The sequence below is a fragment of the Zonotrichia leucophrys genome, chromosome 15 (genome assembly GCF_028769735.1).
Source record: "Zonotrichia leucophrys gambelii isolate GWCS_2022_RI chromosome 15, RI_Zleu_2.0, whole genome shotgun sequence".
Taxonomy (NCBI): Eukaryota; Metazoa; Chordata; class Aves; order Passeriformes; family Passerellidae; genus Zonotrichia; species Zonotrichia leucophrys.
This window is the reverse complement of record NC_088185.1, coordinates 12,909,969-12,936,443: the sequence shown is the minus strand read 5'-3', so window position 1 is coordinate 12,936,443 and position 26,475 is coordinate 12,909,969. Positions and strand designations below refer to the sequence as shown.

At 58.2% G+C, this 26,475-nt stretch overlaps 2 protein-coding genes across 6 annotated transcripts in view; both read right to left on the bottom strand.

Annotated features, from left to right (window-relative positions):
- Positions 1 to 724: 724 nt before the first annotated feature.
- LOC135454549 (uncharacterized) lies at positions 725 to 7,446 on the bottom strand. Its single transcript, XM_064726804.1, has 12 exons — positions 7,399 to 7,446; positions 6,938 to 7,000; positions 6,326 to 6,421; positions 5,091 to 5,705; positions 4,833 to 4,924; positions 4,484 to 4,575; positions 4,293 to 4,362; positions 4,037 to 4,135; positions 3,425 to 3,556; positions 2,910 to 3,058; positions 2,700 to 2,805; positions 725 to 2,584 (listed from the first exon to the last, which is right to left on the bottom strand). Exons 3-12 carry the CDS (start codon positions 6,330 to 6,332, stop codon positions 2,366 to 2,368), a joined length of 1,581 nt encoding a protein of 526 aa, XP_064582874.1. The 5' UTR covers positions 6,333 to 6,421; positions 6,938 to 7,000; positions 7,399 to 7,446; the 3' UTR covers positions 725 to 2,365.
- A 687-nt stretch (positions 7,447 to 8,133) lies between these two features.
- Positions 8,134 to 26,475, bottom strand: part of OSBP2 (oxysterol binding protein 2) — a 105,370-nt gene continuing 87,028 nt past the window's right edge. For 3 of the 5 annotated variants that reach the window (XM_064726524.1, XM_064726526.1, XM_064726528.1), the window contains 11 exons: positions 25,575 to 25,773; positions 23,690 to 23,810; positions 22,869 to 22,935; positions 21,374 to 21,541; positions 18,380 to 18,625; positions 15,547 to 15,667; positions 14,795 to 14,898; positions 14,459 to 14,554; positions 13,958 to 14,142; positions 12,040 to 12,260; positions 8,134 to 10,927 (listed from right to left, as the gene is read on the bottom strand). In XM_064726524.1, the coding sequence (XP_064582594.1) occupies positions 10,785 to 10,927; positions 12,040 to 12,260; positions 13,958 to 14,142; positions 14,459 to 14,554; positions 14,795 to 14,898; positions 15,547 to 15,667; positions 18,380 to 18,625; positions 21,374 to 21,541; positions 22,869 to 22,935; positions 23,690 to 23,810; positions 25,575 to 25,773 (1,671 nt within the window). In that variant the 3' untranslated portion in view covers positions 8,134 to 10,784. The remainder of the gene's footprint in view (positions 10,928 to 12,039; positions 12,261 to 13,957; positions 14,143 to 14,458; positions 14,555 to 14,794; positions 14,899 to 15,546; positions 15,668 to 18,379; positions 18,626 to 21,373; positions 21,542 to 22,868; positions 22,936 to 23,689; positions 23,811 to 25,574; positions 25,774 to 26,475) is intronic. The other 2 variants (XM_064726525.1, XM_064726527.1) reach the window with 1 other exon arrangement.

Here is a 26,475-nt window from a genome sequence, read left to right as displayed (position 1 = left end):
CCCCAGGATCAAACCAAAAAAAAGACTTCCATCAAATCACATCCTTTTTATCCTTCTTTTCCCCTGGGGAATAACTTCAGGTTCTTGTGGCAGTGGGAAGACTCCAAAGGATCCAGGACCCTGCACATGGACGTGAACCAGGCACCAGCACCAGGACCCTGCAACCTAAAATTGGGCGCCCAACCCCAAAACTGGGGTCCCTATAACCCAAACCTGGGTCCCTACAGCCCAAAACTGGGTCCCTGCACCACCACCCCAGAGGTGCCCCCAGCATTCCCTGGTTCTGTGACATCCTGAGGGAACACTTGGGACTCAGACAATGCAGAAAATCCCCAGGATGAAATCCTGGCCGTGACCATTCAGGGATTTGGGAACCCTTCAGGGATTTGGGAACCATTTCTCCAGCAATCTCCTGCTGCAGGATCAGGTTTGTGTCCCTTGGTGTCACCCACCTGTCCAGGAGCCCTGAGGGTGGCAGAGACACTCCTGGAGCCCTGCAAACATTTGGGGTTCCATTAAAAGCTCTGTATAAAAATGTGTTTGTGGCACTGCTCTGGTTGTGAAACTTAAAAGGAAAATAATGAATCCTGACCTTCAGCCAGGGACCAGCTGAGCATCCTGAGGGATTCCAGGTTTTTCCTGATCCCACATTGCAGAGAAACATAAAAACTTCACTTTTATTTTCATTGGAAAAGAAGCACACAGATCCTTCAATCCTCATCCCTCCCTCCCCCTGGAACAAGGCACAGCAATAAAATCCTGCAAGAAATTCCCATTTCCCCCTTTTCACATGGAGAAATTTCCCTTGGATGTTCTCCTGCCAGTTAAAACAGCATTTCCCAAGGAGATCTGCCCAGAGTGAGGAATGGGTTTCTCCTTTTCCAAATTAAAGCATCCAAACAGAGCAATTCCCTTGGGTTTTTTTCCATTAAACCTCTGTCCCAGGGTCAGCCATCCCAGCCTGGGCAGATCCCACTGGTCCCAGGGCACTCCAAGATCCCTCCCAACCTCGTGGTGCTCCTCAGGGAATTTGCAGGAGTTTGGTTCTGCCTGCTGGAATTCCATACCTGGGACCTCAGTGTGCAGGCAGGAAACTCAGAGTCATGGAATCATTCAGGCTGGAAAGGACCTGCAAGGTCATCAAGTCCAGCCTTTGACCAAATCCCACTAAACCCCATCCCAAAGTGCCACATGGACCCATTTTTTGGGAACTTGCAGGGATGGTGATTTCCATGAGCAGCCTGGGTCAGTGTATCACCTTTTCTGCTTGGAGTTTTTCCCAAATATCCAACTGGTGGAGCAGAAAAGGAAATGTCACCTCCAGCCAGTCCCTGCTCTGTCCCAGAGTGGGAGATGGGAGCAGGGTGGGAAGAACATGTGGGAGCCCTGAGCCTGATCCAGGCAGGCTCTGCAGAGGCTTCCTGGGATTTCATGGCTGTCTCAGACATCTTTTTATGAAAAATCATTTCCTTAGGATTTTTCCTCCTGAGAAGCTGAGAAACCTCAGGAACAAAATGTAAACAATGATTATCTGCTGCTGTGGAATGCAACAGGTGCATCTGTGATTGGTCTCATGTTGGATGTTTGGAATTAATGGCCAATCACAGTCAGCTGGCTCAGCTCTCTGTCCGAGACACAAGCCTTTGTTATTCATTCGTTTCTATTCTTAGCTTAGCGAGCCTTCTGAGATGAAACCTTTTCTTCTATTCTTTTAGTATAGTTTTAATATAATATATATCATAAAATAATAAATCAAGCCTCCTGAAACATGGAGTCAGATCCTCATCTCTTCCCTCATCTGAAAACCCTTGTGAACACCGTCACACATGGCCATTCCTCCTGATTACCCCAGGATCAACACAGGCCCTGGGCTCTCCGGGAGGCACGGATTGATGGTGGTGGGACTGCCTGGGGCCACAGTGCTGTTCCAGCAGGAATTGTGCCCCACACTGGAGCCCCCCTTGCTCCCCTGGGTCAGCAGCAGGGCTGGGGCACAGGGGGAGCCCCCAGCCCCTGCCTGGCCCTGGTGCCCAGCGGTGCCCCCAGGGCAGGGGGGGTCCCTGGGCTCTGGGTCTGCTCCAGCTGCAGCTCCCGGAGGTGGTGCTGGAGGTGCTGGAGGTGCTGGAGGTGCTGGAGGTGCTGCAGGTGCTGCAGGAGCCCCGGGGAGCCCCGGCCGGGCTGGGGGAGCCCTGGGATGGAGGCGGGATGGGGACATTCCCTCTGTCCCTGCACAGGGGAGGGAAAGGGCAGCTCAGCCCGGGCTGGGAGCTCCAGGAGCATCCTGCCCACACATTCCTGGCTCCTCGTGCCTTGGAGCTCAGCCATGGACACGGGGCAGCTGCAGTGGCAGGACACACACACAGCGTCACCCGGTGGACATTCCAGCAGGCAGAGCAGGGCACGGAGCCTCTGGAGGGGATCTGGGGGTCCCCAAGGCTCTCAGAGACCCCAACCCCTGAGGCCTGGCCCGTGAACCCCAGCCCAGCCTCGGGGAAGGATCCGGGGCCTGATTCACCTGGATCAGGGGCTCCCTCGGGGCTCCTGGAGCCGGGACCTTCTGTGGCCGCTGCCTGTGCTCCCCCTCCTGCACAGGGACACACACACGGCTGGGCCCGCGCCCTGCACAGGGGCTGGCACTGCCCCAAGGGTGACAATGGGGGCTCACCCACCCCATGTCCTCCCTCCCAGCCCTAAATCACCTCGTTCCTCTGCCCGGCGGCTCCCAGGGCTCCCTCCAGGCCCTGCCACTGCCCGAGGCGCCGCTGGATTTGCTGCCGGAGCCCCCGCAGGACGTGGAGAGCGCGGCTGGGGAGGGCAGCGATGAGAGGCAGGGGACAGGCAGGGGACAGGGAGGGATGGTCGCACCAGTGGGACCCCCCCCCGTCCCCTGGGCAGCTCCCGGAACCCACCTGAGGGCTGCCGGCGAGGGGCCCGGTGCCAGGGCAGTGCCGGGCCGGGGGCCGTGTGCCCGGGGAGCCACCGGGGCGTTCCTCAGGGCCGCGGAGCCCCCGGCCCGGCTCGGGCGATGCTCCCACTGGGCGCTGCTGCCGAGCGGCTCCTGGAGGGGCAGGACAGGAATCAGGGCAGGGAGAGGGATCAGGGCAGCTCTGCCCCCTCAGCCGCTCCTGGAGCAGCTTCGAAGCCAGCTCAGAGCTCCCAGGGACAGCCGAAGGCCCCCGGGCTGGAGCAGAAGAGACAGAGACCCCCGGGGGTCCCTCCTGTGTCCCCAGAGCCACCCCCAGCGCGGTCCGTGCCCCCGACAGCACCGTCCCCAGCAGCCCCTCTGCTTGGGGTGGCCTCAGAGGAGCAGCACATCTGAGCTGCTGTGGGCCCTGGCCCATCCCCAGCACAGCCCCGGCTCTGGGCTGGCTGTGTCCCGGCCTTCCCCTTCCCCTTCCCCTTCCCTTCCCCTCCCGTCCCGGACCTGTTCCATGGCCTCCCGGAGCAGCCGCAGGCTCTGGGCCCGGTCCCTCTGCAGCAGCCCCTGCAGGCGGTGCAGGACCCGCAGCCGCTGCCGCAGGAGGTGGCGGCTGCCCCGCTCCAGCTCCCGCAGCCTCTGCAGGACCAGCGGAGTCACCCTGGGCTGCCCAGGGCCACCCCACAGCCCCGGAGGGCTCAGGGCAGGATCCCATCCTCACTGCCCATTGGGAAAGGGCTGAGCTTTGCTGGGTCAGCGCCCAGGAATTGTCACCCAGCCCCCAGCCCTGCCTGTTTCTCTGCCCTTCCCAACATTCCAGCTCTCCTGCCTCTGCCCAGGCTCTCCAGGGACCCTCTGAGCTGCACACACTGACCCCAGGCTGCCCACGGCCACAAGGGTGGTTTTCCCAACAAATTCTTCTCCTAAAAGCCTCAATCCCTCAATAAACCCCGCTGTGGATAAATCCAGCTGGGCTCTGTAGGAATTTGGGCGGCAGGAATGTTTCCCATGGGATGCTGGAAAAGGGGCTGAGCTGTGGCAGGGTGTGATGCGTGTGCTCCTTCCCACGGCCCCTCCCGTGTGATCCTGGCCCCTCTGGAAAACCAGGAGTGCTCTGACCTCCAGCAGCTCCAGTTTCTCTTCTTCTGAAGTTGTTATTTTCCTTCTCTCCTTGTCCAGCTGCTCCTGGCTCACACGGGCTCCCTGCCCCTGCCAAGACTGCAGAAACCTCCTCTTTTCCCATTCCCTCACCTTTTTCTCTTCCAGGAGCTGGCTTTGGCCCTGCCATCACCCCAGGAGCAGCAAAGCAGAGCCAGCACAGCCACCCCAGCCTGTCCCTGCCACCTGCAGCAGTGCCAGCCCAAGGTCACCTCACCGTGCTCTGCAGGTCCGTGTGGCAGCGGTGACAGGTGTCCCAGGTGTGTCTCAGCAGTGCCAGGCCAGTCCTGTGCCAAGGACACAGTCATCACAGCCCCAGCTCTGCCCTCAGGGTGCCCATCCCCTCCTGGGCTTCCAGGGCCACCTCCTGCTCCAGCCTGGGGCAGGAGCCATCCCTGGACCCCTTACCTGGCTCTGTCCCCTTGGCTTCTGGGCCTGGCACCAGATCCCAGCACTCGTGTCCCCTCCTGGCTCCTCCACAGTGGATGCCCCACCAGCCCCTGGCATCCAGCACTGGGGTTACAATCCCATTTTCCCCCTTCCCATTGCATTTCCTGGTGCATTCCCGGGGCCACCACGTGGGACACAAGGGCCAGGGCCAAGCTTGGTGTCCTGGCCCCTCGGTGTCCTGCTGCTCTCCAGATCCCAGCTGGAAGCAGAGCCAGAAGCATCCCTGCCCCCACCAATGCATCCTGTCCCAGGTGGAGCTGTGGCATGGCAGACCCCAAGCCCCAAACCCCAGACCCCAGGGCTGTACCTTGCAGGGCAGCTCCCCTTTCTGGTCCCCTCGCAGCCCTGGGGACAACGGTGACCTCCATGGCCGGGGGGCTCTCACAGCTGTGTCAGCGCCTGCAGGGAAAATAGCATTTGGGGAGGGAGGAGCCACAAACGCACAGAAACCCCGCAGGCAGCCAGGGCTGGTTTCTGCCACCGTGTCCCTGTCCCTGCCTGTCCCTGTCCCTGCCTGTCACAGCCCTGCAGCCCCTCCTGTTCCCCAAAGCCAGCCCGGACTCACTCCTGCTGCTGGCCGCTCCTTCCCTGTCCATGGCAGCCACACTGAAGGTGACATTCCTTCCACGTCCCCAGAGGGCGGGATGTCCCCTGGTTGTGGCCCTGCTGGCCCTGGGAGCGCTGCTGCCCGGAGCTCCTGTCCCTGCCCCAGCCCCAGCCCTGCTCCTGCCAGCAGCGATCCCAGCAGCGATCCAGGGGTGCCCAGCTGTGCCCAGCAGCTCCCCACGGGCAGTGTCCCCGTGTGCCAGGGCTGCCTGGGCAGGGGGGCCCGGACGGGACACCCCGCCATGGCTCAGGCTCAGACGGGAGATGCTGGCTCCCAGGGACTCCAGGCTGCTCCGGGATGCAGAGCTGTCCTGCCGGGGGGCTCTGCTGGGCTCCATGGCCGTGTCCGGGCTTCTCCCTGCGGGGAACAAGGGCTCGTCCTGCCCGGGGTGAGCTCCTGCCCTGGGGACACCCCCGGCAGGCTCCTGCTGGCACAGCAGCGGCTCCACCATCGCCTCCCAAAAGCTGGCAGCCAAATCCTCGGTGCAGACGGAGCTGGAGCTGCTGCAGGGCTCCTCTTCCCGTGGGACAGGGCTGCCAGCCCGGGCACAGCCGGCACCGCATCCTGCCAGCTCTGTGGGGACAGCAGAGCCATGAACCCATCCCAGAGGGAAGGAGCCATCCCATCCTGCTGGATCTGAGCCACCTGGGAGGGGCTGGCAATGCCTGTTCTTATCGGGGAGCACCAAAGCATGGACACCAAACACATCCCACCCTCTGCTGCAAGGTCCTCAACTGCTTCCAGTTAGAAGGAAAAGCCACAGTTTCATCCTTATTTTCGTTTTAAACCAGGGTCATTGTTGACCTTGATCCTCCCAGGGTCGGGAGGGGCAGTGCCAGGGAGGGCTGGCAGCATCCAGGATGGGGCAGGGATGCTGTCAGCTCTTTCCAGGGAGGAATTTTCCCTAATACCCAATCTAAACTTCCTCTGGCCCAGCCTGAGGCCGTTCCCTCTGCTCCTGTCCCTGTTCCCTGGAGCACAGCCCGACCCCCCGGCTGTCCCCTCCTGGCAGGAGCTGTGCAGAGCCACAAGGGCCCCCTGAGCCTCCTTTGCTCCAGGCTGAGCCCCTGCCCAGCTCCCTGAACTTCTGCTCCATCCCCATTCCCAGCCCGGCACTGCTCTGCAGAACTGAGAGAGGGGGCTGTGGGGCCAAGCAGAGCTGAGGAAGCCCTGAGTGCCCCGTGCTCACTCACCGGCCATGGCAGGACCCTGCTGGGAAGGATGGGGAGGATGGGAACGATGACACCGCCCCCGCTGCCACCAGCGCTCAGCACAGCCACACCCGGGAGCTGCAGGGAGTGGGACAGGGAATGGAACAGGGAATGGGGCCGGGAATGGGACATGGAATGGGACAGGGAATGGAACAGGGAATGGGACGGGGAATGGGACATGGAATGGGACATGGAATGGGACATGGAATGGGACATGGAATGGGACATGGAATGGGACATGGAATGGGGCCGGGAATGGAACAGAGAATGGGACAGGGAATGGAACAGGAATGGAACAGGGAATGGGGCAGGGAACTGAACAGGGAATGGGACGGGGAGTGGGACAGGGAATGGGACAGGGAATAGAACAGTGAATGGAACAGGGAAAGGGGCAAGGAATGGGACATTGAATGGAACAGGGAATAGAACACAAAATGGAACACAGAATGGAACAGGGAACGGAACGGGGAATGGGGCACTGCCAGATGTTTTCACTGGGGGGACAAGGCAGGAGCACCCCAGGGCTGGTGCTGCCCCCCCCCCCCCCAACCATCTGAGCCCCGCAAAGGAACCCCCCCTTCGCACACCCCACACCTGGATTTCAGGTTTCATCAGCAGGGTCCAGATCCAGGATCCTGAAAGCCCTGGGCTCCAGGGCTGCAGAGAGGAGGAGAGAAGCACTGAGGGTGCCAACGCCCTTGGGCTGGGCCAGAAATCCCCAGAACCAGTGCAGGGCTCCCAAACCACTGCACGCTGGAGGGGATGGGGCAAAGGTGCTGGAACAAAGGTGTGCTGGGCCAGCTGTGCTGATCCAGCTGTGCTGATCCAGCTGTGCTGGGCCAGGGCTCAGTGAAGGTGCTGAGACCGACACACCCAGCCCAGCCCAGCCCGGCCCCGGAGCTGCGGTGCCGGGGATGATGGGGCTGGGGGCTGTTTTCCCTTAAAGCCGGGACACGGGCACTGGAGCTGCCCTGGGAGCTGCAGGTGCCCGGAGCCCCCCCGGCACACAGGGAGGGTCGCAGGGCCGGAGTCCCCCCAGGGCAGCCCCGACTCACCTGGGCCGGCAGAGAGGAGCAGGAGCGGCACGGGCAGGGTTGTGTGTCCCGGTCTCCTGGCAACATCCCGCAGGGACCGGCCTGAGCCTGCCCGGATTGCCCAGCCCCGGCCCGGACCCTGCTCCAGCTCCCCCGGGCAGCTCCTGCCCCACAGAGTCCCGGGGGCAGCTCCTCCTCACCATCCCCAGGGCATCTCCGTGTCTGGGTACCTTCCCCTGAGCCCCATTCCCTGCTCCTCCTCCTCCTCTGGGCCACCATCACCTTCCCCTTGGCCAGGCTCCCCTGGGATGATCTCCCTCCCAGGGCAAACCCTGCCCTCCTTCTCCTTCTCCTTCTCCGTCTCCTTCTCCTTCTTTCTCCTCCTCCTTCTCATTCTCCTCCTCCTTCTCTTCTTCTCTTTTCCTTCTCCTTCAAGCTGTTACTCCAGGATAATCTCCTTCCCGGCTCCTGCTTCCCTGGCCCTCCTGCCCTGGACAACCTCCCCAGATCACCTCTCCTCCTGCCCCTCAAACCATCCTCCCTGCACCATCTCCTCCCCTTGGCACCTTCTCCCCCAGATCTTCCTCCTTTCCTGAACCACTTCCCGGGACTTCCCTGTCCTTTGAGCAACATTCCCTGGATCTTCTCCTTCCTGTCACCCACCCCGTGTCCGTGTCCATGTCCCCCCTCACACCCAGAGCTCCTCCAGGACCTGCAGCCCTGGAGCATCTCAGTGACCATCTCAGCACCACGGCCTTTAAAACTCCCGAATCCAAGTTTTATTTCCGTGTAGGAGAAGAGGGATCACTCACAATATATTATTGTTCAAAAAGAAAATACATTCAACAGCATTTACAGTGGAATGACATTAAAATCCTCGAGGAGGAACAGAAGGACCAGGAGATGGTGCTCTGGTTAAGTGCTGCTGATAAGATGATCTCTGGAAGATGGAGCAATTTTTTTTCCATTAGCCTAAAATCCGGGGGATTTCTGGGTTGGGGCTGCTCCTCGTGCTCCCCCAGGCTCCGTGGAGCTGTGCAGGGTCTGTGGTGGGGGTCCCCAGGTGGAGGGGGCGATGGGGGCACAGCAGAGGGGACCACTCGGGCCCCAGAGCCCAGCACATCCCGCTCCTGCTCTGCTCCGCCCGGGAACGGCCCAATCCAGCCGGGAACGGCCTGGGCTGGAGCTCCTCCCTGCTCCAAGCTCCCGGCGACACTTGCATTGACACAGCAAAAAGGCAAATAAGGCATTCTGAAAGCTCCATTCCACCCCTCCTACACAAACCCCCCGGGCACTGCGGTGCTGCCACAGGCAGGGCAGCGGCACCAGGGACCCGTGGGGAGCATCCTCCCTCTGCCAGGCAGCACACCTGGGCCAGGACACCTGGGGCAGCTCCCACAGGCCAAACCCCAGGCTGGAGCATTTAAGATCAGCTTTCCCGAGCAGGGGCAAAGCTCTCGGGACACTGGGACGCAGCCTGGAGAATCCCACTGCCAGGAGTCCCTAGTGCCACAAACCCCAAACACATCACTTCCAGATGGGAATGTCCCTGGAACACATTTTCCATGCTACAGGATCCAGCTTTGGAGCAAACCATTGCTTCCCTGCCACGGGAATCCATCACCACCACCCGAGCTCGGGGCCGAGCCGAGGGGAATCGTACTCGTGCTGTAAAAACTCAGACAGACACCTCTGTCTTCATCATTTTTCATCTTTTGTGTACCATAGAAATTTAAGCAAAATAATTTTATATATATTTATATATATATGTATAAATTAGAAGCAAATAAATAAGATTAAAGGGTGCACTGAGAGCAGTGGGGGCTGCCCTGCAGCACGGTGACGCCGTCAGGGCCCTGGGGACTGTACACTGTGGGGATCACAGGGATGGAAGTGCTGGAAGCTGATCAGGAGGAGACTGATGGATGAGGAACCTGATTGCATAAGTGTCCCGTGTGCAAGCCTGGATATTCCAGTTACCATTGCCCCAAGGTTCGTTATTGCTAATTAACTTCACGTGGGTGTGACGGCCGGCTCGGGGCGGCCCCAGAGACAGTGTGATATGGTGCAGAGCCAGAGGAGACAGCAAAAATGGGATCCAGCAGGGCCAGTGCAGGTCTCCAGGTGTTCCTGGCCCAGCAGATGCCATCTCTGGGATGCCACCACCTCCTGCTTCCCCTCGGTGCTCCCGGTCCTCACCTGTCACCAGCAGTGCTCGCTCTGCTCCTCCCGGTGCATCCAGGGCCAGGCAGGGTGACGGAGCCAGCAGGGCTCAGGGGACGAGGGGATCCCTGCCCTGACAAACTGGAGCTGCTGCAGGGAGAGCCCAGGGTGAGGGAGGCGAGGAACAGGAGTTGGGTGCTGGGGCGCAGGGACCCTCCAGCCCCAGCCTGGGGCCAGGCCTGGCTGGCTGAATGCGGTGGGAGATGCAGGACCAAGGCTCCATCCCAGCAGCACCAAGGCATCTCTTCCCTCCTCTCCCACCCAGCCTCAGGCACAGCTCAGCAGGGAGACACCGATGGAGAAGCTGGAACTGAGATGTAGCCCCCGTGTGCAGGGACACAGAGCAGGGACACGGAGCCAGGAGCATCACTGGGACAGAAACTCTTCACTGCATCAGCCTGGTGTTCCCAGCCTCGCTGGGGCCATCTCCCCCTTCGGATGTGGTTGCAGGAAAACCAAAACAAACCTCACTCAAACCACTCCCACATGATAAAGACAGGCCCAAGCTTTGCCTGAACACATCAGACTGTGGGGAAGCACCTCCAACGCTCTTGAAAAAAGCAAAAACCAGGTCAAAAACCCCAAAGTCACCAGCTGAAATATCCTACTTGGTGTTACTGGGATGGCTGGGCACTGTGGAACCACCAAGAGCCTCTGGGATCAAGTGCCACAGCTCCTGGGGACAGTTTTCCAAGCTGAGTTGTTCATGTCCATCTTTGAAGGAAACCTGAACCAGGAGCAGGATTTGTTTTTTTTAAAAAAATAATTCCATAAAGTCCACACAGAAATGGGGTCCCAAAAGAAGAAAAAAAAAATGGCAAAGAGAAGAGCTCACACAAGCACAGCATTCCCACACCCCGGGCATCTTTGGAAGTCGACGTCTCGGCCAGCGGAGCCAAGGCGCTGGAGGATATAGGCAGCAACTCCTGACAGCAATGAACATCCTAAACCCAGCCCAGCTCCATGTGTCCTCACTCCTAAGCAGTCGCTGGAAAATCCATCATTTAAAAAAAAAAAAAAAAAAAAGATGCTATTTATTAGTGCATAAAAAAATAGGTTTGGAATCCCTGTTTGGATCTCTGCATGTATTGACCGTGTCGGCCCGGCGGGACGCTGCCGGCGTGTCCTCGCTGTCCCTCGGGCTGTGCCAGTGTCCCAGGGGTGGCCCCCGAGCTCTGGGGGGCTCAGAAGATGTCAGGGCACACGCTCCAGTCCTGCTTGTCCTTGGCCTCCCAGTAGCCGCCCTTGTAGACGCAGATGAGCTCCCCGGTGACGGCGTCCACCTTGCGCTCGAACCACAGCGGCAGGTACCCCTCGTAGTCCTTCCCTGGGGGCACAGCGGGGCTCAGGGGGCTGCTGCACCTGCAGCCTGCAGCCCCACAGCTCCCAGAGCAGCAGGGAATGGCTGCTGGTGCTCCCAGAGCTCAGGGATTCATTTGAGCCCAGCCCTGTTGTGGTCACGAGGGTCAAGGGAGGACTGCTCTCCAAGGGGACAAAATTACATGGCCAGGGACAGGGTGACCAGCAAGGCAAATCAGCCAACAGTCCTCCCTGCCAGAGCCCACTGCCCCAAAAACCCAACCAGCCCCCACAAGTGGCTCAGTTCCTCAATAAAACCTCCCTATGGACAAATCCAGCTTGGTTCTTGAGGAATCTGGGCAGCATGGAATGTATCCCATGGGATGCATGTGGCTGGATTGGAGCTCTTAAAGGAGCTCCAAGAGAGATGGAGAGGGACTGGGGACAGGAGTGCCAGGACACAGGGAATGGCTTCCCAGTGCCAGAGGGCAGGGATGGATGGGATATTGGGAATTAGGAATTGTTCCCTGGTAGGGTGGGCAGGCCCTGGCACAGGGTGCCCAGAGCAGCTGGGGCTGTCCCTGGATCCCTGAGCTGCTGACAGGTGTGTGATGGCTCTGGCTCTGCTCAACTCCTGACAGCAGAGGGGAGGTGAGCTCTGCTCCCAGGAAACAGGGACAGGAGGAGAGGAAATGGCCTCATGTTGCACCACAGCAGTTTTAGATTGGATATTAGGGAAAATTCCTTCCTGGAGGGGTTGGCCAGGCATTGGAACAGGCTGCCCCGGGCAGTGGTGGAGTCCCCATCCCAACAGAAAATCCCCAATGCAGGGACTGTCTGTTGGTGCTCCCAGGGCTCAGAGACTGATTTGAGCCCTGCCATGGTCCCAAGGGCCAAGGGAGGAGTGGTCTCCAAGGAGACAAAATGACTGGTGGGACACAATGGCCAAGGACACAACGACCAGCAAGGCAAAGCAGCCAAGAGCCCTCCCTGCCAGAGCCCACTGCCCCAAAAACCCAACCAGCCCCCACAAGCACCCCAAACCCACCCATAAGGGCTCCCCAGAGCTCACAGGGTGTGTCCTCCACAAGCATTGCAGTGCAGTCCCTGCATCCTGAGCCATCCCAGAGCGCTCCTCACCTTCCTCCATGGCCTCCACGGCCTCGGCCTCCCTGCGCCGGCGCACGGCTCGCTGCTTCTCCTCCAGCCTCTGCTTCTCCGCGTTGGCCTCGTCCCAGCGGCCGCTCTCCATGAGCCGCTGGTCGGGGCGCAGCCGGCTGTCCGTGGGCGCCACGCGCTCCTCGGGCTCGTTCAGCGTCAGCGCCAGCTCCGAGAAGAAATACATGTTCTCAGCATTGTCCCTGAGAATGGCAGAGAGCCTGCTCAGCGTGGGGAATGGCTCAGGCACAGCCCCACAGCGCCACTGAGCCACTCCTGCCGAGCTGGGGCACCTCCAGGGCTGGGGCAGCTCTGGGACCCTCCAGACAGGAGAGCCCTGGAGGGGCTGGAGCGTGTCCAGGGCAGGGAACGGAGCTGGGAAGGGGCTGGAGCCCCAGGAGAGGCTGAGGGAGCTGGGCAGGGGCTCAGCCTGGAGCAAAGGAGGCTCAGGGGGCCCTTGTGGCTCTGCACAGCTCCTGCCAGGAGGGGACAGCCGGGAGGAACAGGGACAGGAGCAGAGGGAACGGCCTCAGGCTGGGCCAGGGCAGGCTCAGGGTTGATATTAGGGAACATTTCTAATGACTGAAAGGATGGTCAGGCACTGGCACAGCTGCCCAGGGCAGTGGGAGAGTTCCCACCCCTGCAGGGATTTAACAGCTGTGTGGATGTGGCACCTGGGGACAGGGGACAGTGGTGGCCTTGGCAGTCTCACGTTCCTGGTCTTAGGGGAACATTTGGACTTGATGCTCTAAGGGGGTTTTAAGACACACCTGGAACATGGAGGGACCAGACCCTACATGTGTCCCCTCTCCACCCTTTTGATGCTTTTCCCACTGAAGGCAGGGAGGGCTCAGGGTCCTGTCCCCCCAAATTCCTGGCTGTGCTTCCATCTCACGTGTTCAAAACTGGGATCAGCTCTGGGACCCTCCAGACAGGAGAGCCCTGGAGGGGCTGGAGCGTGTCCAGGGCAGGGAACGGAGCTGGGAAGGGGCTGGAGCCCCAGGAGAGGCTGAGGGAGCTGGGCAGGGGCTCAGCCTGGAGCAAAGGAGGCTCAGGGGGGACCCTGTGAGCTGCACACACTCATCCCAGTCTGCCTACAGCCACAAGGCTGTATTTTCCCAAGAATTTTCCCAACAAATTCTTCTAAAGCCTCAGTCCCTCAATAAATCTCCCTGTGGATAAATCCAGCCTGACTCTTTAGGAATTTGAGCAGCATGGAATGTTTCCCATGGGATGTGTGTGGCTGGAAAAGAGACTGAGCTGCTGACAGGTGTGTGATGGCTCTGGCTCTGCACAGCTCCTGACAGGAGGGGACAGTCGGGGGGGGTCAGGCTCTGCTCCCAGGGAACAAGGGATGGGATGAGAGGAAATGGCCTCATGTTGCACCACAGCAGTTTTAGATTGGATATTAGGGAAAATTCCTTCCTGGAAAGGATGGCCAGGCATTGGAACAGGCTGCCCAGGGCAGTGGTGAAGTCCCCATCCCAACAGAAAATCCCCAATGCAGGGACTGTGCTCCCAGGGCTCAGAGACTGATTTGAGCCCTGCCATGGTCACAAGGGCCAAGGGAGGAGTGGTCTCCAAGGGGACAAAATACTGGTGGGACACAATGACCAGCAAGGCAAAGCAGCCAATAGCCCTCCCTGCCAGAGCCCACTGCCCCAAAAACCCAACCAGCCCCCACAAGCACCCCAAACCCTCCCACAAGATTCCCTAAAGCCACCCTCCTCTTCCAGGGGCCCACATCAGCAAAAGCCACTCAGCCCCATAAGTCCCTCATGTCCTCAGGCCTGGGCACATGAGCCTGCCATTCCATGACGCCCTGGCAGATCCCATCCCATCCCATCCCATCCCATCCCATCCCATCCCATCCCATCCCATCCCCACCCCAGGGACTCACGGCAGCGGGTACTTCCTCCACAAGACCTTTGGGGACAGGGTCTGGTACACAGTTTTCTGCTTGCCCTCGGTGCTGGTGCTGCCATGGCTGCTGTGGAGGATCTTGGAGCACTCCATCTTCTCATCCCACGTGCCAGACATGACGTAGTGGGCTTTGCCGTCGGCGTCGCTCACCACCCCTGTCACCTGCCGGGGGACACGGCTCTGGTGGCACGTGGGAATGCCCGGGGGGACACCACAGCCTCCAGGTGCCCAGCTGGATGTGGTGCTGTGTCTCTGGGACATCCCTGACCTGTCCAACCCACCAAACCCCTCCCAGTGTCAGTGCTGCAGCTCCAGCACATCAGAGCAAACCACAGGACATGGAGGTGCCACCCAGCCCTCCCTGGTACCCTGCCTGGCCAGCCCCTCAGCCCCATGCTGGGACTCATCCCTGTGGTACTGGGAGCCTCAAGAGCCAGGAGTGACCCCTGAAGGAGCAGGGTCCCTGCTGGATACTCACCTTGCGGGGGACATCCCTGGAGAAGTAGCTGTAGGGGGTAAATTTCAGCTGGCATTTATCTTTGGACTTATGGTTAACAATCTCTATTTCACCAGACTGGATAGAAGACACAGAACCACAGCAGGGAGAGACAGAGGAGGTGTTAGTTGCAGTGCAGGTACCAACGCCCACTGGGCACAGCAGCACCAGTGGCTGCCCCCACCCCAGCCACCCCCAGCACCTGCTGGCCTCGGGCAGAGCCAGGGAAGGTTCCAGAAGCCTTTCCCAGCCCTGCAGGAGCACGTGCCCAGTGCTCCTCCAGCCCCCAGGGCCGGGCAGAAGTGTGCCCTCACCCACCTGGTCGATCCAGAGCTTGCCCACGATGATGTTGTGCACTGTGGAGGTGACTTTCCTCCACACATAGTGGTTCCCGCTGGAGTGGAACTCCAGGTGGATGGCGCCTGTGGAGACAGGGATGCTCTGAGCTCAGCAGGGCAGGTGTTCATTGCCCAGAGCCCACCACCACCCCTGCACTGTGCTCATCCCTCTCCCTGCATCCCCAACCAGGTCTGGCTCTGGATTCATCCCTTCCTTAGTGCTCCAGGAAGGGAAGGACAGCTCCTGCCAGGCCCTCTGCCCTCATTCTAAAAGCAGGTCAGAAATGTGCTGCCTGGTTGATTCAGGCACTGGCACCACTCTGAGAATGCTGCCCAGTCCAGGGACAGGCAAAAGGAAAATAAAATGCTGCAAGGAGGCAGCTTATTGCTCTTGACTGGCAGGGAGAGGGTTAAAACAGGCAGCAAGTTAACTTTAAATATCATGGAAGGAGAAATCACTTCCTGGGCAAGCAGGGTATTTCCAAAGCAAAGCAGCCTTTGCAGCTGGCATCGTTTCCACTTCCAGGGCGGACATGTTACTGTTGGATCATTGGATCAGGAGCACAAACCTGGGCTCCTCAACTGCCTGGGGCAGAACCCACTGAGCCCCAGGTGAGCCCAGGGGGTTCTCTGAGCCCCAGGTGAGCCCAAGGAATTGCTCAAGGCCAAGGCAGCAGCTCCTTTAACTGCAAAGCCAGTGCATCCCAGGGAACTGCAGGATCCATCACCTACCCAGTGGCATGATGGAGAGGTATTTGCCCCTGAACTTGCTGGCGATGGTGATCTCCTGCCACAGCGTCCAGCCTCGCCTGGAGTACACGTGGTGGGCGGCTGCAGGGGGGTGGTGGCTCACCTGGGGACAGGACACACAGCCCGTGAGGACACAGAGCCCAGCTGAGTGCTCAGACAGAGGACAGTCCCACACCAGCCCAGCACTGAGGATGCTCCAGGCCCTGGGCACCACATCAGCTTCTCAGACACCACAATCCCCTCCTGGGCAATGCACATCTCCAGGTCTAAGAGCAGCATCCTGTCATAACCAGGGTTTGCAGAGGATTTTGCTTCTCTGGCATGGGTGTCAAAACAACCAGCTTGATGTTTGTGCTGGAGGTTGAAAGCCCTCAGAGCTGAGTATAAACTCCAAAATCATGTGTCTGTCTAATAATTCCCAAGGTGGATAGAAACAAATAGTAAACCGCTTTTCTTCCCGCTGAGACATAAGGTTTTTGGTATTGATTATGCCAATTTGCAGTAGGGAGACTGGAGAGTAATAGGCCTGCCAGAGTAATGCCAAAAGAACCCGGGCAGAGGTTCTTCTGCATTACTCTTCAACTAGGGACAGAGCCCAGACCTCCAGCTAAGTGTAGTCTAAGATACATTATTTGTTATACGTCATTTCTTTAGAAAAATGAGTGAACCAAATTCTAATGCCCTGTTAACAGAATACTTCCTCAGGCAAATGCAGTTGGAATTCAGCCCCTACAAAAAAGACCAAATTTTGGTCTGGCAGCAAAGGGAGACACACCAGGATCCTGACAGGATTGGCTCAGGCTCATTTCAAAGCATGATCCGTGAGATCTTCACTTGAGCAACCATTGCTGTGAGATGCTGCTGTTCCCTGAGCCCTGCTTTCCTGGGATCCTGGCTGGCAAACATGGATGTGCTGGCACCCCAGTAACCCCAGTGGAACAGCACCTGGCAAGTCCCAGAGGACACAGGCCCACAAGTTATCCAAAACACACAGCAAGACTTTGGCTTTTCCCTCTCACACACACCAGGCTGGAAAAGAGGACACAACACCCTAAATCCTCAGAGTGACTTGTTAGAGGTGGTGCTCACATCACCCTGCCCTGGGAAAAAAGCTGCCCAAACCCAAGGCAGGAGCAGGAATATCCCAGGCAGAGGGACCTGGTGGCACAGCCTGGCACAGGCACCCATGATCCCCAGAGCTCTGGGATGATTTCCCTGCTGTAATTACAGGCTGAGCGCCCCGAGCTCGGGATTACACACACGGGCAGGGCCAGGGCCTGACATTAAATCCAGGCAGCAGCAGCAGGAAATCCTATTTGGATAACTGGATTTCAGGCACTGGATTATCACTGCTTGCCTGGGCACGTTGGCAGGCTGAGCAGCACAGGCAGCACCAAGGAAAATTCAGAGCAGTGGGAAAGGAGGCTGGAATTGGTCAGGAATGTCAAATCTGGGTACAAACACAGGAAAACTGGGACCAGCCAGAGAAAGCAATTGCAGGCAGGTTATTTATCTGGGAGGGAACAGGGATGGAGGAAGGAGTGTGGTGAAAAGGGGGGTGAAAATGAGAACAGGGATGATGAAAGTTTGGGAATTATGCAGTCAGGGGTGTCCAGCAGTACTGGACAGGCAGGATTTGCAGAGATGTGCTCAGAGGTATCCAAGGGGGACAGACAGCCATGGGCTTGGCACTGCAGCTGGGATGGGCTGAGAAATCTACCCAGGACTTCCAGCTGTACCCCAGGAAGGTGAGGGTATGGTATGAGGGTAACCCAGCTGGCCAAGGGATGGATCCATCCCTTCCAGGCTAAACCAGGTTTCAGGCCAGGACCTGCTGCCAGGCAAGGGGAGGTGAAGGTGTGACACTGCTGAGCTGGAGAACCTGAGCCCTGTGACAGCTCTGTGACACTGTGGTGCTGGGGTGGCTGAGGCTTGAGGCCACCTCTGACCCTGGCAGGCAGGAGGGCTCAGGCTGTGGCTGGCAGTGTCCCACCTCACTGGGATGGCTCCCAGGCTGGGATGGGCCATCTGGGGACATGCAGAGCTGGGTGACATTGGGCCCACAGCACTGGGGGTGTGGAGGGACAGCAGAGCCAGGAATTCTGGGGATTATCTACTGCAGGACCTTCCTTGGGTCACACTTCCAGGAGACCCCACAGAGCCTGTTCAGCATGGCCTAGAGAGGTTGGGATGGGATGGGATGGGATGGGATGGGATGGGATGGGATGGGATGGGATGGGATGGGATGGGATGGGATGGGATGGGATGGGAGGTGCCATCCTGCCTCAAGCCAGCGCTCCACATGTGCCTGACAAGTTTGGGTTCCACTACCAGGGAGGGCTTTGTCCACCCCTGGGTGTCCTGCAAGGAGCTGGTGCCAGAGCCTGGCACCACTGCAGCAGCTGCTCCAAACCTGGGGACAATGCCAACCCAGCCAAACCTGTGCCCCATCCCTCCCTTATCACCCAGCCCAGAGCACCAAGTGCCACATCCAGTCCTTCCTTGGACACCCCAGGGGTGGGAACTCCACCCAGCACCTTGAACCCATCCCATTTTGGGGAGAAGAGCCCAAGGAAGGCTCAAGGAGAAGAACCCATGGAAGGCTCGGGGAGAAGAGCCCAGGGAAGGCTCGGGGAGAATAGGTCACAGAAAGCTCAGGGAGAAGAGCCCAGGGAAGGCTGGGGAGGTGCTGCTGGTGCCCCAGCAGGACGGCAGCAGCAGGATCAGCCCAGGGAAGGCTCGGCAGGCGCTGCTGGTGCCCCAGCAGGACGGCAGCAGCAGCAGCAGCAGCAGCAGGAGCAGCCCCAGCGCTCACCTGCTCGCAGAGGGAGCGGAAGCCCAGCTCCTCCAGGCGGTCCAGCTCGAAGGTCTCCCCCAGCAGGGGGTTGAATGGCTTCGCAGTGCGGTGCACGGTGGTGGAGTAGGAGGACACGGAGAAGGCGGCCACAAAGCACATCTGCTCCGTGGAGCTCTCACACTTCACTGCCTTGTCCAGCAGCTCGTGGTACTCCAGGTCCTCCGTGAGCCGCTGCAGCATGGACAGGGGCTCGTTGAAGTTCACCTGCAGGGGAACAGGGTGGGGTTAAGAAAGCAGGAGAGATCCCCAAGAGGCACCTCCAAGGCCAAAGGGAAGGGAATATGTGCTCTGCTCCCTGACCTGTGCCAGGCAGCGCCGAGGTTTGGGGTGTGGGATGATCAGGGATCAGCCCAGGTAACCACACTGACACCAAAATCAGCCTCAACAATGAGATCAGCCCCCTCCCAGCCAGCATCCCTCTGGGCACAGGACAGGGATGTGCTGCTCCCCAGCCTGCTCCCATCACCTCCATCCCTGTGTGACCCAGCTGCCCAGAAAACCTGGAAATGCCCCATTTTGGGGTCTCCATGCCCCTGAGACTCCTGGAAAAGACCTATTTTGGGGTCTCCATGCCCCTGAGACTCCTGGAAAAGCCCCATTTTGGTGTCCCCATGCTCCCGACACTCCTGGAAAAGCCCCATTTTGGGGTCTCCATGCTCCTGAGACTCCAGTCCCAAGACCTCTATTTTCCTGAGACTCCAGTCCCCAACACCTCTATTTTTCCCTCTGAAAATACTGAAATTAAAAAATAATTGAAAGCAAGACAGAGCCACAAAAGGTCTTCTGCCTTTTTCGTTTCATTTCCAAACAAAGAAATATATTTTAAGAGGAGCAGATGGCTGAAGAACCACTTCTGTAAGCCAAGTTAAATATTTCATAGTAGAAAAAACAAACTGCAGATTCCAGGATTTAGCTTTTTTTAGATTTTCCACTCAGGGATTTAGCCTGCAAGTGGCAGGGATCTTACAGCATCAGAGAAAGAGGGAGCTGGGGAGAAAGAGCAGCATCAAATCCACATAAAGAGCAAATCACTTGGGATAATTCTCGGGAGAGATGCAGAGAACAAAGCCAGCAGCTGCATCCTCAGGCAACAGGGAGCAAAAGCCTTTCATGGGGGAAGAAGATGAATCCACCCAAATTCCAAATTCCTACAACTGTTTTTCTCCTTTTCAGTGCTGCAGGTTTGTTCATTTAGAAGGAGAATCAAGGAGCTGTTTGCACAAGAGGTTTGTCAGTCCCTCACATCCCCAGGAAGGGGATGGGGGTCTCAGAAAACCTCAGAAATGCTCTTAATTCATCAGGAATCTCCCCAAATAATATCCACATGCAGCTGAGCTTGTGGGGTGGACCCTGGTGCATCTCTGGCAGCACCTTCCTTCTCATTTCATAGGGACTGTGGGATCCTTCAAGATTTCACAGAATCCCAGAATGGTTTGGGTGGGAAAGGACATTAAAGCCCATCCAGTGCCACCCCTGCCATGGCAGGGACACCTCCCACTGTCCCAGGCTGCTCCAGCCCCAATGTCCAGCCTGGCCTTGGGCACTGCCAGGGATCCAGGGGCAGCCCCAGCTGCTCTGGGCACCCTGTGCCAGGGCCTCACACCTTCATGGAGAAAAATTTTTTCTTATATTTAATCTAAACCTCCTCTCTTCCCCACTGCCCTCAGGTTTGGACTCCAGCAGCTCCCAGGATGATCTGATTGATAGGAGAAGCACAAATTTCTCTCCCCAGGCAGCAGCAGCTGCTGGGATTTCACACCCTGAGCTTATTCCTGTGCCCATCATGCCCTGATCTGCTGCTGCTGCAGAACTGGATGGTGCTGGGCTGTCCATCCCAGCTGCAAATAGCACAAGGAAGGGACAGCTCATCACTCTCATCAGAGCTCTGAGCTCTCACTCAGGCTCTGTTTGAAGAGACAGAACACAACCAATCCAGCATCCCAACCCCTGGAATGTGCTCCCTGCTCTTTACCCCATGAATGTGGCTCTGTGCAGCCCATGTGGGGCTGTTCCACACACACAGACCCCCAGCAAACCCTTTCTGGCCATCACAGGCAGCCTTTGCCCCAGGGCTGAACCAGCAGCACCCAAAGCCTGCCCCCAGCATCTCCTTCACCAAAAAGCTGCTCTCTGTAAGGAAAAACAGGCACTGTGAGCCCCTGGGGTGGAACCCAGCCCTGCTGTGGCTGGTGCAGGTGGGGCTGAGCCCTGAGTGTCCTGTCCTGGATCACAGGGGGGAAACATCACCAGCAGCAGGGTCCCTTCTTCATGAATCCCCAGGGATTCACAGCGTCCTGCTCCCCTAATGCCTCTGCAGCAGCTGGATATGCAGAGGACACTCAGGCAATGTCCCCTCTGCCCCAGAGAGCCCAGAGGAGGCACCAGAGATGCTGCAAGGGCTGGAGCCAGGCTGGGAGAGCTGGGGGTGCTCACCTGGAGAGGAGAAGGCTCCAGGGAGAGCTCAGAGCCCCTGGCAGGGCCTGAAGGGGCTCCAGGAGAGCTGGAGAGGGACTGGGGACAAGGGATGGAGGGACAGGACACAGGGAATGGCTCCCAGTGCCAGAGGGCAGGGATGGATGGGATATTGGGAATTGGGAATTGTTCCCTGGCAGGGTGGGCAGGCCCTGGCACAGGGTGCCCATCCTGGATCCCTGGCAGTGCCCAAGGCCAGGCTGGACATTGGGACACCCGGGGACAGTGGGAGGTGTCCCTGCCCATGGGGGTGAGACTGGATGAGCTTTAAGGTCCCTTCCCACCCAAACCATTCCACAATTCCATGATAAGCATGCAGCACACAATCCAGTCCCTGGTGACAATCTGTCCCTGCCTGGGGCTGCTGTGCCACCACAGCACCAGCAGAACCATCCAGGTACAACCCAAAGCTCTGCACAGCCAAGAGCTGCCCAAACCCACCCCCGTGCCAGCCCTGGTGCCAGGGACACTCAGACTCACGGGCATGGGGATCTTGGAGAGCTCCTTGCCAATGCAGTTCTTCATGATGCTCCAGAGGTTAAGGCTGTAGTTGGGTTTGTCAGGAATTCGAGTCCTTCTCCTCTTCCTTGGCAGGAGATCTTTGCCTGTGGACTCATTGTAGCTGCTTTGATTTGAGCTCTCAAACACCTGTGGAGGCAACAGAAGGAACTCAGGTTTAAACTGGACCCAACCAGACCCAGCAGCTCCCAGGAACAGCAACCACAGCCCAGGAGACACCTGAGGAGCATTGCTGGAAGCCTGTGAAAACAACTAAATTACAAAAGGCTATCACACCACACCACGTCCAAGAAGAAAATGACCAGCTAGCGTGGCAGAGCTCAGAAAATGCAAAAGGCTTCAGCCCTTTAACTCAGAGGCTCAAATCCTCTCCCTAGCTTAACCCAAACTATGGGAATATGATCCCAATGTTACCAGGTAGATTGTGCCTGGGCTGGCCTGACCCTTGCTGCTGGGCCAAAAGAGGCAGCTGTGGTGTTTCACCTCAGAGACACCTTTGGCTGGCTGATGTTGCGGCTGGGCACTGAAACAAACCCAGGCTTGTAGAAACTCAGTTTACCTCAGGTGGAAGGGCTTCAGGCTAGGGTGAGGAGGAAAAGGAGACAGATTCTGTCGGAGGGTTTATATCCAGAGTTTATTCCATGGTCACAGACGTCTGAATCTTGGTAACAGCTCCAACAGAATACCGAGCACATGGTTCTGGCTGAATTTAAGCCCAGGGACAGGGGGAGGGGAAGGGACAGGTGAGGCACCAACCAGGTGGGAGGGGCAGGGTCTCAGGAGACGAGGGACACATAAACTGGCCAATGAGCCCAGGCCTGGATTGCATCCTTTGAACGTGACCAACCACACGATGGCCTTGCTGGAATGTTGAGCCTGATTGACAGAACTCACTCAGCAAGGGGGCGAGGGGGAAGGGAGAGAGGTATGGCCACACCTGGGAAGGGACTGGGGAGTAAAACAGGAAACTGCAACACACTGCAACACCAAACCATCTACCATGACTAACCACCCTCTCTTAATCAATCTCATCATAGCTGTCTCCTATGCCCTCCCAATCTTAACTGCAGCAGCCTTCCTGACGCTAGTAGAATGCAAAATCCTGAGCTATACAAGGCTGAAAGGGCCCAAACACTGTTGGCCCATTTGGGCTCCTACAAGCTCTAGCAGATGGAGTAAAACTATTTATCAAAGAGCCTATTCAACCATCAACATCCTCCCCAATCTTATTCATCACAACCCCAATACCAGCCTTACTTCTAGTGGAAATATGGGTACAGCTGTCCCCCAACACCCTCCTGCATCCTCCTCAGGAGGATGTTCAGGATGCTGATACCTGCTGATATCTGTGACTCACAGAGGATCCACCACAGATGGAGGGTCCCTTCACAGCATCCCCTCTGCCCTGGTTCCACCCCAGCAGCAGCACCCTGCTCACCCTGCCCAGCCCACTCACACTGTCCTCCAGGTTCCAGTCCTCGGGGTGGCCCTCGCTGGCCCCGCTCAGGTTGCTGCCCGAACGCCTGTGGGGAGAACAGCAGTGGGAGCACAGGGCAGGGAGCGCCCAGGGCTGTGCAGCACCCCCAGAGCACCTCCTGCATCCCCAGGGCACTGCCAGGAAGGAACTGGGGTGACAGAGGCTGTGCACAGCTGTTAGGAGGGGATTCTAAGGATGGGATGCTCAGGAAGGGATTCACAGCCCTGGGGGCACAAGAGGTTCTGCTTTTGTCACCAAGCCCAGTGATGTGACCATGGGTCAGACCACAGGCTCCTCCAGCCCAGGCGTCCATGGAGGAGTAAGAGCAGGTGACAGCAGACAGAGGGCAGGATTTGATGGGATACTGGGAAGAACAAATTCTTCCCTGTGAGGATGGGCAGGCCCTGGCACAGGGTGCACACAGAAGCTGTGACTGCCCATCCCTGGCAGTGCCCAAGGCCAGGCTGGAGGGGCTTGGAGCAACCTGGAATAGTGGAATGTGCCCATGCCCATGCCAGGGGGTGGAATGAGAGGAGCTTTAAGGTTGAGGGACAGAGGACTCAGCTCTCCCACAGCACTGCCTGACACTGCCCTTCCTCACCTGCTTCACTACAACTGGGGGCCACCCTCAGCCTCGCTCCAGGAATGCAGGAGCAGCCGGATGCAGGACAGACCTCTGGACAGAGGCAGGGGAAGTTCTGAAGGACATGGCCTCAGAGTGACCCCGTGGGAGGGGCGCTGAGGGAACACCAGGGCTCTTCCCAGCCCTCCCCACATTCCCGGGCAGGCAGGGGCGGTACCTGTGGTGCTTGGGGTCTGCAGTTACTGTGATAAAAGCTGGTGCGTCCTCCATGGCATCGAAGTACTCCGTCTCCTCATCTTCATCACTGGCCTCTCCTTTGGCAGACTGCACACTCCCTGCTGGCACAGAGGCTTTGAGACAGAGCCTGCTGCAGGATCTGTCCCCAGAGTCCCCCTGTGTCCCCTCCTCACAGCCTGACCCCCCTGCATCCCGCTCCACACCCCGAGGATGCTGTACCGATTTCCAGCTCCTCGAGGCCAGAATGTGCCCTGCTCCCCAAGCCAGGCACACAAGGCTGTGCTCGGGAGTACCCCCAAAATGTCCCCAGGCTGCCTGAGGGTGTGGCCATGCCCAACCCCGTCTGGGTGTGGCTCCGCTCCAGCACCGCCCCGTCCGCCGGGAAATCCGGTTTGGATTGAAGCAGGAAAAACAAATCCCGTGTTTGAGGTGATGCTGGAGAGGGTTCCCAGCCCCACATAACCAAACACCAATCCCAAACACCGCTCCCAAACACCATTCCCAAGCAAACACCATTCCCAAACAACAAACAGCAATCCCAAACAGCAATCCCAAACACCATTCCCAAACGCCATTCCCAAACACCATTCCCAAACACCATTCCCAAACATCCTTCTGCTTCAATCCATGGCTGCGGTGCCTGAGTCCCGGTGCAGTTTCCCTGCTCCTGCCCCATCCCAGACAGTCCCATTCCCTGCCTCTCTCCCGCTCTCCAGAGGAGCTGTGCCACCATCCCAGGTGAATTTGTGGATTTGTGCCTGTCCCTGCAGCCATGTCCCCCAGCTGCCCCTCAGGACTGTTCCAGCTGCTGGGCCCTCTGAGGACATCCAGCCCCTCCATTCCCGACCCATGTCCCCAGGTGTCACATCCACAGAGCTGTTAAATCCCCCCAGGGGTGGCGACACGGCTGAACAACCCTTTCCAAGAATAAATATTCCCCAATATCCAAACTAAACCTCCCCTGAGGGGGAACAAGGGCAGTGCCTGGCACCAACACCCCCCCACCTCCAGCAGCCACCGCTCTCTCCCCCGGGTCTGTATTTCCTTTAAAAGTCAGACCCAGCACTTTGAGCAGTGTTTGTGGCTGTAACAAATGCTGCCCTGGGGGAAGGACATTTGGCAGGAATGTGCAAAGCTGTTGGATCTTATTGCAAACGAGCCCTGGCTGTTCCACATCCACCCCACGCAGCCAACTCGGCAGTGCCAGGGGACCCTGAGCCTTTTCCCAGTGCCATGGCTGCCCTCCAGCACCCGGAGATGTGCCCACCAGTAAGGGTTAAAGCTCCCAGAACAGCCTGGAATAGCATCAGTGAGCTGGGGACACAGCCCTCTCTGCATCTGAATCTTGGGGACATCCACGTCCCTGAGCAAGGACAATTAGGAGTAATTATGGTGTAATGGGAACCATTTAGAAAAATACCATGGGGACACAGGGCATTGCCTTGGGCACCCTTCCCATAGCTGGCAGCTCGCTGGGAGCAGCCAGGCAGAATGCCCTGATCCATCCCAGAGGTCCTGGAACAGCCCTGTCCCATCCCAGGGGTCCCCAGGCAGCTCTGTCTCATCCTGACGGTTCCTGAGTGGAACACCTCAGTTCATCCTGGGAGTGCCTGAGTGGCTCCATCCCATTCCACGGGTCCCTGAGCAGCCCTGTCCCATCCCAGGATCCCCTAACAGTCCTGTCCCATCCTGGTCCCCTAACAGCCCTGTCCCATCACAGGAACCCCTAACATTCCTGTCCCATCCCAGGATCCCCTAACATCCCTGTCCCAGCCCAGTGATCACTAACATCCCTGTGCCAGCCCAGGATCCCCTAACATCCCTGTCCCTCCCAGCCCCCCGTCCCAGCCCGGGCTGTAGCTCACCCTTGGCGGCGCTGGCGCTGCTGGCAGTGCCCGTGGCCAGCCCGGGTGCCCCTCGGCAGGCTCTCTCCAAGCTGTTGTGCTGCTTGGCTAGCTGCTCGATGGTCTCCTCCAGGCGGATCCGCTGCTCCCGCTCATGCTGCAGCAGCCGCTGCCATTTCCGGCTGTGGCTCTCGGCGAGGTCCAGGAAATCACGGCAGGCCTGCACGGAAGGGACAGCTCAGACAGGGGTGACACAGCACAGCCTGGGGTGTCCCAGCACAGCCTGGGGTGTCCCAGCACACAGGGACAGCTCAGCCCAGAGGTGTCACAGCACACCGAGCTGTTGAAGATTGCAATGCAAGTTGTTTTCCATTCCCATCTGTATGGCAGATTACCTTTGTCAAGTGGGCAGTTTGCCTTATCTCTCTCTGAGTGACCACATTCACACCTCCCTGGGAGGGGACATTGCTGATAACAGCTATTGAATGTCCCTGCATGGCTGATAAGAACTACAGCATCCCATTGGGAGATGTGAGCCCAGAGGGAGGAGCCAAGCATTCCTACCCAGATATAATCCAGAGGTTTTGAGACACCAGCACGGCTTCTCCACTGGATTCCCCAGAGGAACAGCAGCTGCCTCTCCTTCCACTGGATCTTCAGAGGAAGAATCCATCCTTCTCTACAGGATCCCTGCTCCAGCAGAACCACCCCTGACACTGCAGGAGGGCTGAGCCACAACTCCAATGGGACTGCCACCAACACCCTGACCCACAGGGTGTCAGGCTGGGTTTTGACTCTGTCAGTGTTGTTCTAGTGTACTGTATTGTTTATTTTATCCTTTATTTTTTTCCTTTTCCCTATTAAAAAACTGTTATTTTCTGCTCCCATATTTTTGCCTGAGAGCCCCTTAATTTAAAATTTA